Below are 14,984 nucleotides of genomic sequence, written 5' to 3'. Positions count from 1 at the left end.
TCTTCAACAGCAAAGCATTTTTCAAATCCAGTGAAATTTCCTAATGGGCTGCCTAGTGCTGGCGCCCACACACAGAGCACACTCCGTGCCAGCTCTTACGGCCATGGTCAGTACAGTGAAGACACCCACATAGCAGCAGCTGCTGCCATCCTGAACCTTTCCACCCGCTGCAGGGAAGCCACAGACATCCTCTCCAACAAACCACAAAGCCTTCATGCCAAGGTAAGCCAGGCCAAGAGCCTAGAAGATGGGCCAGCAAGAGAGCCGAGAGAATCAACTGCCTTTCATGTTCTCAACTGTGTCAGTTCACTACCGGACTCCCTACCCAAGCAGGGATGAACTCTCAATGTGTCCCAGAAAAAAGTGTACGCTTATCTTGGTGATAGAGTAATTCAGGGAGCAGTGACTTAGGAAGCTGCTTGTAGAGAATTTCATCATTGTTTCTGTTCTGAGTTATTTAGTGAACAAGGAAGGAGAGTTACGGTTAAAATGTGTCTCTACTGTGTAAACTGTTCTCTGTGTGCAGATCAGAGCTGTTCAGAACAATGGCTGGTGGAACAGTTTTGAAACTTACAGTGAAGTTGTGTTGAACATGTCACACTTCGTAGCATGAGGACATCTAGGTTGTAGTGTTCTCAAAAGACCCACAGTCACAGATACAGTGACTCCCCAGACTGAGAAGTCTAGGGACTTGACTACCCAGTTCAGAATCAAATTCTAGGACCTTTGTGAACACAGTGCTTCCCATGAGATTAATCATATTTTTCACAGCCTCTCCTTCCCAACTGTGGGAAATAGTTGTTCATACTCATGATGACTTGCACACATGTCTCTGCATGTCTTCCCTTTCATCACAGAAGCATATCGTACTTGAGACCCAATGGGCCACAGAGGAGGCTGTAAGGGCTGTGTTTCTCACATGGGGAGGCTCCTGTTTACACATAAGGCCTCACTTAAAAAAATGTATCACCTACCGAGATAATAAGTTTAGAAACCTGCTGTCATAGAGTCCCCAGACATTCTCTGTTACAGATTTTACTCCTGCTTAAAATGGGGGAGATCCTGAGGTACTATTGAACCCTTAAACCTATGCAGTGCAAGTGGAGACATTTCCCTTTAAGGGCAGCCCCGTCTTTGTGTGGTCAGTTGCTTGCCTGTGCTGTGCCAGGCCTTCAGGAGAGCAGGTAACACAGTGCCACCGAGCATTTGACAGAAGAATCAGAATTAGCTTCTGGAAAAAGCTGAGCCAAGTAAACCCCAGGAAGAGGTGGTTGCCAAAATCCACTCAAAAAACAATCTTTAAACAAATGAGGTTCTTAAACAAAAAAAATATATATATCCTCTAAAAATACAGAGAAATACCAACCTCTCTAAATTTGTAATACCAGTCCTAAATTACTGACACAGGAGAAGGTTTTGAGGGATTTGAAAACACAACTTTATTTTTAAATTGGGATTTTAAAGATCTAATTTATTTTTCTATTTTAAGAATATTATAGAGGTACCTGGTTCTAGAAATACTCTAATATCATTCTTCCTAATGCTTTCCAATTGACTAAATTGCTGTCTTATAGAAAGTGGGGTCTGCCACTACACTTATTCATGCTGAGGCAGCTGGCTTGCAGTGCTGGGATGAATGTCATCCATTTGCACATGTCCTTATTTTTCTGCTCCTCAGAGTACTCCTTTCTCCCTAAAACCCTCCAAGTTCCATCAAACCACTGAGGTCAAGTAAGTCACACACAGATGACTAACCATTAAGTGGTGATTTCTTGTCACTCTGTTCTCTTTTAAAAACACATTTCTGATCAGGAAAACATCTGTTTAATCCCCACATTTCAAAAAAACCCAAATAATCCTTTTCTAATGTCTGTTGGTCCACTCCTTCTGTCATTGACGCTCTATACAGCAGACCTGGCATTCCTAAGATAATATCCTCTCTAACACAGCCCCTACTGCTCTGCACTAATGCCAGGATGAGGACAAGGGAGATAGAGAAGGCTCAAATGAGCTTCTAAAAGGAGCTCGTTATGCCAGAGGTCTTGTAAAACCATTTTCTTCTGTAGAGTACCCCTCCTCACACAGCAGTTTTTAACATGGGATGAATATGGCTCGCTCCAGCATCACGGGCAGTGAACGGCATAACTGGCTACTCACGTCCCACACCACAATACCAATTTGTAGAATTCTATTTCCATTAGAGTTTGTGTTCCAAAAATAGAACTGAAACAAATATCTCATGGGGAAAAATACAAGTTAATTAACTCTTCAGACCTGCATCTAAGCAAATCCTGCTGGATGTGTGGGCCTTGCTATTACTGGTAAACATGAAATCAGATGCTATCTTCCCATGAGCATTACATGTCAGCCTAGTTCTTCCTCCAGTAGATTTGAGTTTTGTTGTTGTTGTTACTGCCTTTATTTCTGAAAGTTTATGCCCATAGGATCTCCTAAACTTTATATTTAGAAGCAAATGATGACAAGCAAGTTTTCTTATTTTATACTTGAATGAGTCACCTTAACAAGTGGGATCTAAGCACTACCTCCGCCACCTGTAAGACCTATAAGACTAGCAGTTCCCAAGCTGTGTCTCCACCCATTTGGGGGTCAAATAGCCCTTTCATAGGGGTCACCTAAGACGACCAGAGAACTCAGATATTTACATTGCAGTTCATAACAGTAGCAAAATTACAGTTGGTCGGGGTCACCACAACATAAGGAATTGTATTAAAGAGTCACAGCATCAGGAAGGTTGAGATCCACTGGAATAGACTGAGCTTCAGACCCTGGATTCAAAAAGCTTCCAGATAAGCAGAAGGATAGGAATGGCCCTTCCTTGGACATCTGAGGTAGAGGTGGGTGTGTGGAGGCCGGATCATACACAGGTAGCTTCACAGTACCTTCTATTTGTACCAAGGAGGGCTAGTTTTTTCCTTTCCTTTTGGTCCCATCTAAAAATATTTGCTGTGAGCATCTCTTTAGGTGTTGAGAGCACCAATCAGAGAATGGACTAAAGAACACACCGTGACCTATAGATCAAAACCTGCAAACCTTAAAAGTACTGCACAACTAACTCCACACCAACGAAGTAGGGTTCCGAATCAGTGAGCTACAAAAATACTTAAATTATTTTCAGAGGTTCAAGGGAACTGAATACCTGTATAAATGTAAAGGAATGATGGATGGTTTCTATTGCTGTTAAGAGACACCATGGCCATGGCAACTCTTACAAAGGAAAGAGCTTTAGTCCCTTATCATCATGGTGGGAAGTATGATAACACAGAGGCAGACATAATGATAGAGAAGTAGCTCAGAGTTCTACATTTGAATCAACAGGAAAAAGTAAGTCCCTGGGCCTAACATCTGAAAGCCTCAAAGCCCACTTCCCAGTGACACACTTCTTCCAACAAAGCCACACCCCCACTAATACTACTTTCTATGAGTCTCCGGGGGCCATTTTCATTCAAACTGTGAGACAATATAGATATTTACCCTACTATACACACTATATTCCACTTAAGCAACCAGTGTTCTCTATACACCAGGTACATACCATACCTGTGCAGAAAACATGAGGCCATGTCTAGCATGACTGGCCACTTTTCAAACCAGAGCCCATTACATTTTAAATTTTAGAAGGAATAAGATGTTAAAACACCATGTTGTCTCTGAATAACACATGAATACTACCAGATCTCTTATATGTGGCTTAAGGAATTAAGAAAGGAGAAAATAATTTATGTGTTTAGTTCTTAATGAACTTCCTTAGGTGATAATTTTGTCTGAAACACTAGTTTTCTTTTGATTCCAACATCCTTGTTGGTTCTAAGACACAGAGAATGCCCTCCATTTTTATTTGCTATAAATATGAGTTTTGAGACATAAATGAGCCACAGTGTCACATACCTTAAGGTCCTTTTGCCTAGCCACTGGGACTCCAGGCAGGAGTCGGCCATGGGTGTAGGTGAACAAAAAGTGAGCATTCTGAGTTTCCTGGGCCCTTCCTGTCAGTGCCTTGAGAGCTGGACCAGTCTGTGACAGATGCAGCCCACTTTTCCTCCTCTCATTCTAATCCACAGAGGTAGAACATGCTTCAAGTCTATCTTTATCCTCATCACTGCTACTTGCCAAGCACTCTGTTGTTTGTTTTGGTGTTTTCCCCACCTGTTTAGACAAAATGGCATATGCACAGTGTGCCTTAAAAGAAAACAAAAAAATGACACTTACTTGAAGTGTTTAAAGTTCAAAGTCTGTTTTTTCTTGAACAAGTCCTAGAAACAACATGCCATTAGTGCTGCCTGTTCATAGGAATACCCCAATGGACCCTGGGTGGTTAGAACCAAGCAGGTTTTAACAACTGAACACGTTGTACCATGCATTGTGAGTGAACAATGATGGGGTCTCAAGGTAGGGATCTTAAGGAACTAACTGCATATGTACATTATAACTAGATATGTACTAACTGGTTCCTAGCTGGTCATGGTGCTTCAGCCTGTAACCTCTAGTAAGCACTAGAGAGGCTGAGACAGGGTATTGTTAGCTTGAGGCCATCCTGGGCTATCTTAGCAAGATCCTTCTCAAAATAAGTAAATAAATAAAAGATTGACTCTTTAGCACTGTAAACAATAGCCTAGGGCTATGTCTCTTTTAGGAATTGTGATTTACAGAATACCTACTATATGGTAGGTACTATTCATAAACTCTCTTACCATCTGAAACCCTTTAAATCTTTCTAAAGACTATACCATGGATAATAATTTCCCATTACTCAACGAAAGAAACAGTGGTACAGAAATATTGAATAATTTTCTCCGAATGGCAAAGCTATAATTTATGGAAAACAGTTTTGAATTTGAATTTACACATAGTCTAGTTCTTTTCTAAAATACCTTATGGCTCATTTGCTGTCAGACCACCAGGAACTCAGTACACTATGATTTCAAATTTAAAATGTCTGTCTTGCTTAAACAACTCCTAGAAATTTGGGGACGCATTTTAAAACTTTATTTCAATTCCACACCTAGGGTTAGTCATTTCCTTCCTGCACTGCATAATTCTATTTTTATAAACATGTTTCTCATTTTTCTATCTTGACAGGGGTAGTCCTTACTTACTGCTGAGTAAGAATAGAGAGTGGGCTTGGTTTCTAACTTCAGTTATATAAGAACTTTCTATTTGCTCTTTGGTCCTCATAATTATTGTCTCACTGACCAGGTAATGTTCCAGTTGTCAGAGGTGTCATAGTTACATTAATCGTGCCCCTGCTCTTGGACATCTAGGTCATGTTTTATCTTCTAACAGAGATGAAGCTTACATTCACTAGGTCTGTAAACTTTCCATTTAACCATCATTAATAATAAACTTATTACCCTTCATTATCCATAAAGTAAGCCCTTGAAAGCCAGAACAATCTGTTTCTCAGTTCCTCTGTTCTCTACACTGTAGTGTTATGATCATATTGTGTATGTCTTTAGTAATGCAATGAACATACCCATAGCAGTAAGTAACTCAAAGGCAGCATCAATAGAGGCCTGTGTTGTTCCTTCTCAGCTGAAAGCCAGCCCCAAGGAACTTAAAGTATAAATACTTAGAACAAGGGTCCCAAATAGCGCTTTAGAAATCTAAGTGTCAGAAGGAGTGAGAGAGAAATGCCACCTCAACTGTACCTCTGGTCCTGCCTCTCCACCAATCTCTCTCACCTCCCAGATTTCTGTGCTGACATTTGGAGATCAAAGCATAGAAATATGATGCCTGGTGGTATTACTCTGAATAAAAACCCATGCTGTGAATGTGTGATCTGCATCATGGGTAGAAAGGGCCTTTCCTGCTACAGTGTAATTGTTGGATGCATCTGCGCACTTACTTAAAGCCCATCTGTACTCCTATCCCCAGCACACAGCATCCTCTTTCCCCAAGTCAGGTGCCCTGAGCAGCCGGTTGGGACACCTCTTTCAAACATTAAGAGTGAGATTTTTTTCTAATCAATGCTAATTATGCAAGACAAATAATTATAATGGCTCCTAGAATCTCTAAATTAAAAAAATATTTGAAATACTTCTATAAAAATTAATATATACATATATACACATATATATATGAGAGACTTTATTCTTGGAATAGTTCATATTTTTCAAAGCTTGAATCTGCACTATTTATGGGTTTTGCACTATAAAACTCTGCAGCCCAGTCACATGGCTCCTTTTTCCTAAGCCATCTGTCACAGAGGTCTGGAATTTTATGTGAATGTTGGTTGTGCAGCCTTAACCCAAGTTTTTTTTTTAATTTTTTATGAAAAATGTCAGCAACTACAATATTTAGCATTTTACTTTACGTTGGCTATTAAACTTGATTACTATTGCTCTGTTTCATTGCTATAGTTACACATCAGCTACAAAGAAAAAAAAATTGCTCTGATGCCCAACTGGCAGAATGTATTATGAGCTCATGTAAGAAAGGGTCTAGTGGCACCGATACAGTTAATAGCTTGGATTTTTTTGTAACTGGGGTTTATTAATGCTGGTATAAAAATGTATTTGATTTTATACAGATGGCATAAGATTCTGTGGTTACTATGTTATTATCCCGGATAAGCTGTAATGTCAAATTCAGGGCTTAAAACTATCACAGGAGATTAAACTATTTGCTAAAAAGGGGACAGAAAGATACGGCCAAAGCATCTTAGTCTCCATGTTAGAAGTGTATTTACCTCCGGTAAATGCTGGTGGGCTGAGAGAGTAGATGCGAACCTTGGAGATAAAACAAACAAAAAAGAAGGGAGACTTTTATTTCTGATGAAGCACAAGCAGCAATCCCAGCCTAGTAGCAAGGGTATCATGGTGACTGTTTTGAAAAAGGGGCATGAGAGGGGCTTTATAAAACATATTTACTGGGCGGGATCAGGTGACTTCAGGAGCTACGGATCCTGCTAACATAATCAGAAAGACTTCTCCTTTGACAACTGAAAAGGAAAAATCACAAACTTGTCAAGAAGTTAACTAACTTGATGGGTGAGGTAGCAAAGTTATTTGATCCATTTGGCATATTCTTCCAGCTTTGGGGAGCTCTGGTAATGTTAACAAAAGTCACCTACAGTGCAAATCTTGAAAAAGAACCAAACCACAAATGTAGTCCCAAACAGTGAGAGGCTACTCCTCAGAACCAATGAGCGCTTGGTCAAGGCTTCGTAGAGGAGATGGGCCGCAAAAGCCTCATCACTTGCAAGTCTTACATGAAGCACGAGAAGATAGGCGCCTTTATCCTAAATCTTCAGGGTGAGGTCGGTCTATACACAGCACCTCTTCCTCCCCACCCATCACAGCTCACCCAGGCATCTTCAGTTCGGATGGTCTTGGGTGCATGTTGCTTTCCTACTCCCAAATACTCCAGAAAATTCTCTTCTAGCTGCTTACATTTGCATATTAATGATATTAGATTAATATAATGATTCAGAGAGTTGGGAAGTTATTCATCACTTTTGCTAAATACAAATATTAATGTTAAAAATGGTAAGCTTGTAATAATACTCCTGTCATGTAGAAAAGATTTCTGAAGCTAAACTAAAAATGCGCAAGTATGTAAAACTGTTTTAGCCAATGCATCTTATTTATATTAAGCTTACTTTGTTTAAACCCAGAAATACGATGCACACTAATGGGACTGTTCTTTAAAGTCTGCCTAAGAATTGAATGCTACCCAATGCAAATCAGAAAGCTGGATTTAAAAGCAGATATTCTTCCATAAAAGCTTACATTTTAAATTATCCCTTAAAAGCCCTGCATAGCTAGGCTCTAACTGTAAACTGCTGAGATGTTTTCTCTTTCTGTTTCTGTTCTCCATCAGGGAGCTGAGATAGAAGTGGATGAAAATGGCACATTGGACTTAAGCATGAAAAAAAATCGAATCCTCGACAAGTCTATACCCCCGACTTCCTCACACACTACAATTACAACCCCATCCTCGTCCCCATTCAAAACAAGCAGCCTTCTGGTCAATGCTGCCTTCTATCAGGCTCTCTGTGACCAAGAAGGCTGGAATGTTCCCATCAACTATAGCAAATCCCATGGGAAGACAGAGGAGGAGAAAGAGGTATTGTGCCAATGTCTATCAACGAGATTTCCACCCTAAGTTTTTTTCACATTACTATATTCACAAATAGTGTTATGCCTTGCTTTAGATTTTCATTTTATTTTTATGCATATGAATGATTTGCCTCCATTTATTTATGTATACCTCATGCATGCCTCATGCTTATTATGAACATCACAAGAAGAGGTCAGATCCCATGGAACAGGACTTTATAGATGACTGTGAGCCACCATGTAAATGCTGCAAACTGAACCTTGAGACTCTGCGTGAGCAGTGAGAGCCATTTCCTCAGCCCTTATGCCTTGTTTTAAATCATGATAAAATAGTGCTCTTAAACTTCAGATGAAACTTATTAGTGCAGTCAACTTTTCAGGTCATTTGTCTCGATTAACACCATTAAAATGTATCTTATTCACACGGTGCTAGTAGTTGTCCTCACAGCAGCCTATAAGGAGCAATGCATTACTCAACACTAAAAGGTTACCTCAATAATACAATTTGAATCAGAGTGAAACTGAGCCAGGGATAATAAGAATCTTGAAGTGCCAAAGCCTTTGGTCTTTTAGAGTTTCTTTGTGAGCATGTCCATAGAGTGTTATGTGAGTAACTGGAAGGTCACATATACTGGACATCTAGGTAGAATCTGTCCCAACGTCCACAAGACATACTCATGGGCCAACATTGTGACAGAAGGAGAAGCATCCAGCCCTCCTCATTTCTGTAGAGTGAGCCTTTGACTTGACCTGAGCAGATGGTTAGGTCCTACATAGTTACAAAGGTAACCTGTTGATGAATGTAAGCGATCCTATTGTTTATATTAATCAGGAATGTTGTTGATGGGCTTTCCAGGTGGTGTGTTTAAGGGACTGACATATCTATTTGCTGTAGAAATACTTATGATCTTGTTCAGCCATTTCAGTTTTAAAGACTCGGATTGGGGCGGGAATTAGGGGTCAAATTTGATTTTTGTTTACTGCCTCAGAAATTAGAGTCAACATCTACAGAAGTGACCACAGGCTAGGAGGTTCTCCATTCCTTTCTCACCTCTTCTACATATTTCCTCCAGCATCTCTAAGGATAAGCAGTGAGGTCCTCATCTTCACCGGGATGCACAACTGGCCTCAGGCCTACAGAGAGTATTACAGAGGACTCTCACCAAAGGCTGGGATAAAAAGACAGGCATGGGGCACATACCTGTAAGTCTTTAATTCTAGCACCAAAGAATCTAAAGCAGGAAGACTGTGAGTTTAAGGCCATGTTTAAGGCTCACTACATAGTGAAACCCTTTCTTAATAAACCAGCAAAAGTAACAGAAACCAGGTACCCACTGTAGTGGTCAGAGACATCTCTCTGGAAGAAGAAACCCTGCCCCTAGGACTCCTTGTATCAACATCAGCCATGCCAATCTGTACCCCACCTAGAGGATGAATAGATTCATGCAGCAGCAGCAGCAGCAGCAGCAGCAGCAGCAGCAGCAGCAGCAGCAGCAGCAGCAGCAGCAGCAGCATTCAGTTAGACTGGCACTATTCTACCCAACTAGTTGGGAGTTTTTCAGATCTTTACATAGACATTATCAGTTAAATATCCCTAACTTGAAAATTCTGACATGCTCCAAAACCCAAATACCTTTACTGTCATAGGCAGCTGATTGGTCAGTGGTACTGACTACAAACTTCTCCCACTGCCATCCTGTGTATGCAGAAGAACCAAAGATACACCCCGCTCACCTACTAGTAGAGCTGAAGAGGCAGCAGGCAGGGTGCTGGGAGCTGACGTGGGTGGAATAGAATTCATTCTGTTTCAAAGGAAACAGTGTAGTACAGAGTACCTGTAACTGCATCTCTCATTCTGATAGGAAATAGGAATTCCAGCATGTTCTGATATAGTTCAACATCATGTAATGAAAGGCTTTTAAACATTCTTCCCCTGATTACCTGTCTGTATTGTCCTATCCTTGGTCGATTTATGTACTAAAAACCTTCCTACCATCTTGCTGCCCCATGTCAGGCAGGAGATATGATCTCGAGTTGTAATAACGAAAATGAGCCCTCGGATATGTGTTTCTTTCACATAGGGTATCCAGGACAGTATGGCTGACACTACATGTCTTTACCACTGCCTTCTTGTCTATCCTACTTACAGTCCACTGTGTCGGAAAATAAGTCTACTAACAATTTTATCTTTGGTTTTCAATCTGTTTTATAAAATTTTTTTAAAAAGAAACATTTATATGCATCTTTAGTAGTTGTATGGATCCAAATGTTTTACGGTGTTTCCTACTTCACCATATATTTGTGACAGTGTTTCGTTTTTCTGTGCACATGAAGGAACACACACACACACATACACATAGCAGGAGAGAGGAAGAAAGGGAGAGAAGGAAGGATTTTTAAATCTAGTTTTCATAATGACTTACTTCAGGTCTAAAAGGGCAGTCTTACACTACAGTGTTCAACCTGAGTGTTCAGAAATAGAATTTAGAAGATACACTGGAATTTCGTCCCACTGACACAGGCCAGAAAGACTATGGGGATGGTCTGTGTATATAGACAAACCATGATTTCCTGAGTGAACTAAATGCTTCTTTCCTGGATATTCACAGTTGGTAGAGACTCACACAAAAGTGATATTCAACCGTTGAAACTCTCTGGTACAGTTACATACCTTTATTTTTTGTTGTTTCATCTGTACCAAGGTATTCTATGAAAAGAGAGTATTTTTTACATACTGTATTGAATCTTGAAGATAGCATGTATAAGGCTTGATAGATAACGTTTTTGAAAAGTAACTTGGATTAAGTAATTTGTATTCAGAATCCTTGTTTAGAAGAAATCAAAAGAACACCACATACAGTAAGAAAAAAGACAAAGCCTCCCTCTGAAACATGTCATATTATCCCAACAGTTTGGTGAAACAAGTTTACTAACATTTTTAGAGAAGAAAACTGATTGATACACAGGAAGGTCTGGTTGTTTGCCTTTGTATCACAAAAATTAAATGATTAGCTTGGATAAAAAATTAAAGCGGGCCAGGCGGTGGTGGTGCATGCCTTTAATCCCAGCACTTGGGAGGCAGAGGCAGGCAGATTTCTGAGTTCAAGGCCAGCCTGGTCTACAGAGTGAGTTCCAGAACAGCCAGGACTACACAGAGAAACCCTGTCTTAGAAACCCCCCCCAAAAAAATTAAAGCAAAGTGGGGCAAATGTATTTGAGAAAGAAAGATAGAAAGAAAAAAAGGAGGGAAAGAGGGAGGAAGGGACAGACAGAGGGAAAAAGGGAGGAGGGAGGAAGGAAAGAGAGAAAAAGAATATCACAATAGAATGCTAGGGAATATTAAGAAACATTGGAAAGGGGAAAAGAAGTCATAGCAGAGGAGGAAACGGAAGAGGAAGAGGAAGAGGAAGAGGAAAGAGATGGTTTGGGCAAGGTGTGTGGAAGCTGTCATTGCCTTGGGAGCTCCAAGGATGAGGAGTAAAGTCTGGTGCCCTGGCAACTCTGCAGGATGTGACTGAGGAGGGTCCCTTTGCCATGCTTGCTTAGGACACTGTGTACATATCAGTAGTTCATCATGAATATCTGAAGACCTGAAAGTATTTCTTCCCATTTGCCCCACCTCACAGCTCTTGCACGACTGGAAACTGAGTGATTATTTCTAATTCATTGTTATCTAGTTCATATGCACAACAGTTGCTTAATTTTTGTGGTAATTTTCAGAAAATATTGTCTATCTCTCTCAGCGAAATAGCCTGTCCAGATGCCCCCTAAAAAAATATCCTGAATCTGGAAAAAATTCAAAATATCTCAAAAGGAAAGCACTGAGAAATAACTAGGGCTGTCAGCTTTATTCAACTGTCAGTTCTCCAAAGATTTCAGGGCTTAAAATTTTAAAAGTGCCAGATGCTATTATCTGTTATTCATGTTACCATTATGTTCTGGTCTTTACTGAAATCAATATAACCTTCCATCTGTACATTGAAGGATCTGGGTGCACACGTGCACTCTCTAAATACACACACACACACACACACACACACACACACACACACACGCCTTGCTAGCATATCTTACAAAGAACAAAATTACTGTTTTTTGAAACTATACTTTTTTAAGTGTAAAATAAAAGTCTCAAAAGTATTATTGAATTCTACACTGGATGCTATTTGAAAATCATCTAGTATAATATGTTTCTGTACAGAACTAGTCCGGACAACTTTTTTCACTGTTGCCACATGTATTTACTTTCTCTGCAGGTTCGCAGAGTACAAGGCAAAGCAAAAGCAGAAAATACAAACAATTGAAAACATAAGAGTCTATAGTCTTAAAAGTTATAAAATATTTAAAAGGTCATTACCAACAAAGCCATCCTGGAAAAACCCTTTACAATACTTTGCCATGCCAAATTAAATAACATATATCCAACCAACATTGTTTTATATGCATTTCAGCTGTATAATAGTTTGGGCTTTAATAGTTATCGTTTCCTTTAAAATCCTTCCATAATCCCACGTTCCATAAGACACAGATTTAACCCTCACCGGAAGCCTTCCTGTGCTTGGCTGTAAATGGACATGCTACAGAGAGGCTGAGCTAGCACGGAGCTGCCCCTAAGCCAAATCTATATTAGAGTGAGAGGAAGAATGGGCAGGTGTGAATCTCCAGGATCAGGAATCCTTTTGTTTCAGCCATTTTTCTAATACCGCTTTAAAAACTAGTTTCACCGCTTCACTGGCCTACCTTGCTGCAGCTTGGGGCGGGGGGCATTGAAATAGCCATTCTCCGCAGTTTATACAGGTACACATTTCCCTTCCGGTACATATTGGTATCAACTATTTTTTTATTTGTAAAGTAACACAGAATACTTCAGCAGCACAGACAATATGAAGGATGGTATTGTTCCACACTGGTGTCTGTTAATTGGGCATATAAGAGCGTCAATTGAGGTATTTCTACTAATGCCTATACTGTGGTACAAGGTTCCTTTTGTTTTGCTGCTGCTGTGACAGCTGGACATGAGAGAAAAAATGATTCCTGAGTTTGTTGGGGCATGTTTATTTAATGAAAGAAACTTGAACCATACTGATATACTATACAAACAACCATACAGTTCAAGAAATGTCTCCATATTCACAAAGATGTGAACATTTAAAAGAGATCCTTTCTCAGTTATAATCCTTCACTTTTTGAATAAAGGTCTATAACAATCAAAATATATCCTTTTATTTATTATCTGTTTATTCTTTATATAAATCCTTTGCAGTACTCTAGGCAAGTCTTCAAGCGAAACTCAAACCAGACACCAATAGCCTCAAATCCAGTTGCCTTTTCAGAGTTCCCTAATGTCTTCTGTCTCTTTCTTTCCCCACTTACCTTTGTTTGTTTGTATGTATGTTTGTTTTGGCTATTGTTTGTTTTCCAGAAAGACCCTGTGAACTCCCTAGAAAATTTAGAAGAAAAAAAGTTTGCTGGAGAGGCCTCTATTCCAAGTCCAAAGCCCAAGCTCCATACAAGAGATCTCAAGAAAGAATTAATCACGTAAGTCATGCTCAGCCGTCTTCCACAGAGATTCTGCAATTAAGAGAAACAAATTTACAACAGAGAGTGACTACTGCAGGCCCGTGGGCGGTGCTCGCCTTTAATCCCAGCACTTGGGAGGCAGAGGCAGGCGGATTTCTGAGTTCAAGGCCAGCCTGGTCTACAGAGTAAGTTCCAGGACAGCCAGTGCTACACAGAGAACCCTAACTTGAAAAAAACAAAATGAGAGAGAGAGAGAGAGAGAGAGAGAGAGAGAGAGAGAGAGAGAGAGAGAGAGAGACAGAGACTGAGACTACTGTAGGACAACTGAGCTAGTTAAAAATACCTAGCTCTCAGCACTGCACTAAGGGAGCTTCTAAATCTATGTATGTATGTTTAAAAACAAGATAGAGACACACTCATCATAGTCACAGATTTTCAGTTAAAGATATATTGACTCACAGTATCTAACTCCTGACTTCAGGAAGTCAGCTAACCTTAAAACACTCTAAAAAGCATGACTTGGGAAAGGATGGTTTTCATTCCTCTTTGGGTTTTTTAACTCAGAAGAGTTCAATAAGCAATTTCCCTGATTGATACAAAGTATCCATGAATCAAACCATCTCATTGTACCCATGTTTTATTCAGCCTTTGGTCACTGCTACAAAGTACCCGACTTCATTCATAGATAAGAAAAAAAAGGAGGTTTATCTGAGTGGATGGTTTTCAGCTGACATTCATTCTAAAGCCAAGAAAAAAAAAGCCAGGTTCAAAACTAAGTGCTTTAGTTAGGACAGATGACAGAGGTTCTGGTTAGTCAACAAAATGATGGACTGGGTATTAGGACTATCTTGTACCTCACTGGTACAATTAGGAATGACTATGCTCTAATTGCATTTTGAGAAAAAAGTTTTATTTTAACAGAAAGGGTGAAGCTAGGTGATAAGAGAGAGAAAGAGAGAGAAGGGGGGGATGGAGGCAGATGTTCATGTGTCTCCACCAGTCAAAGATAGTTTATATATCCAGGTTGGGTATTGGGTTATACTTCTGATTGAGCATTACCAAACTTATAAAGCCTTTGATTAACATTTTTTAAAAATGTATAAAAGCAAAAAGGAAAAGGGAAAATAAATTTAAAAGGAGGTTTATTATGGCTTGTGGATTTGGAAGTTTTGATCTATGGTCACTTTTCTCTGTTACCTTTGGGCTTGGGTTGGGTTGAAGCAGAAACAACTTCATGACAGGAGCATATAGTGGAGAAAACACCTTTTTATGTTTAGTAACAAGAAGAGGGGTTCCAGTATAATCTTTTGGGGACTTAGCTACAGTGATCTCCCACTAGGCCACACTCCTTGATGTTTACCACCTATCAATACTAACATAGCCTGG

General features: G+C 39.9%; 1 protein-coding gene across 3 annotated transcripts in view; it reads left to right on the top strand.

Annotated features, from left to right (window-relative positions):
* Window positions 1-14,984, top strand: part of St18 (ST18 C2H2C-type zinc finger transcription factor) — a 110,346-nt gene that overhangs the window by 69,372 nt on the left and 25,990 nt on the right. For 2 of the 3 annotated variants that reach the window (XM_076924419.1, XM_076924420.1), the window contains 3 exons: window positions 11-222; window positions 7,840-8,085; window positions 13,501-13,616. In XM_076924419.1, the coding sequence (XP_076780534.1) occupies window positions 11-222; window positions 7,840-8,085; window positions 13,501-13,616 (574 nt within the window). The remainder of the gene's footprint in view (window positions 1-10; window positions 223-7,839; window positions 8,086-13,500; window positions 13,617-14,984) is intronic. The other variant, XM_076924421.1, reaches the window with a different exon arrangement.

The sequence above is a fragment of the Arvicanthis niloticus genome, chromosome 25, assembly GCF_011762505.2.
Source record: "Arvicanthis niloticus isolate mArvNil1 chromosome 25, mArvNil1.pat.X, whole genome shotgun sequence".
Lineage (NCBI taxonomy): Eukaryota > Metazoa > Chordata > Mammalia > Rodentia > Muridae > Arvicanthis > Arvicanthis niloticus.
Note: the sequence above shows the minus strand (reverse complement) of the source record. Positions and strands in the feature narration are given on the sequence as shown.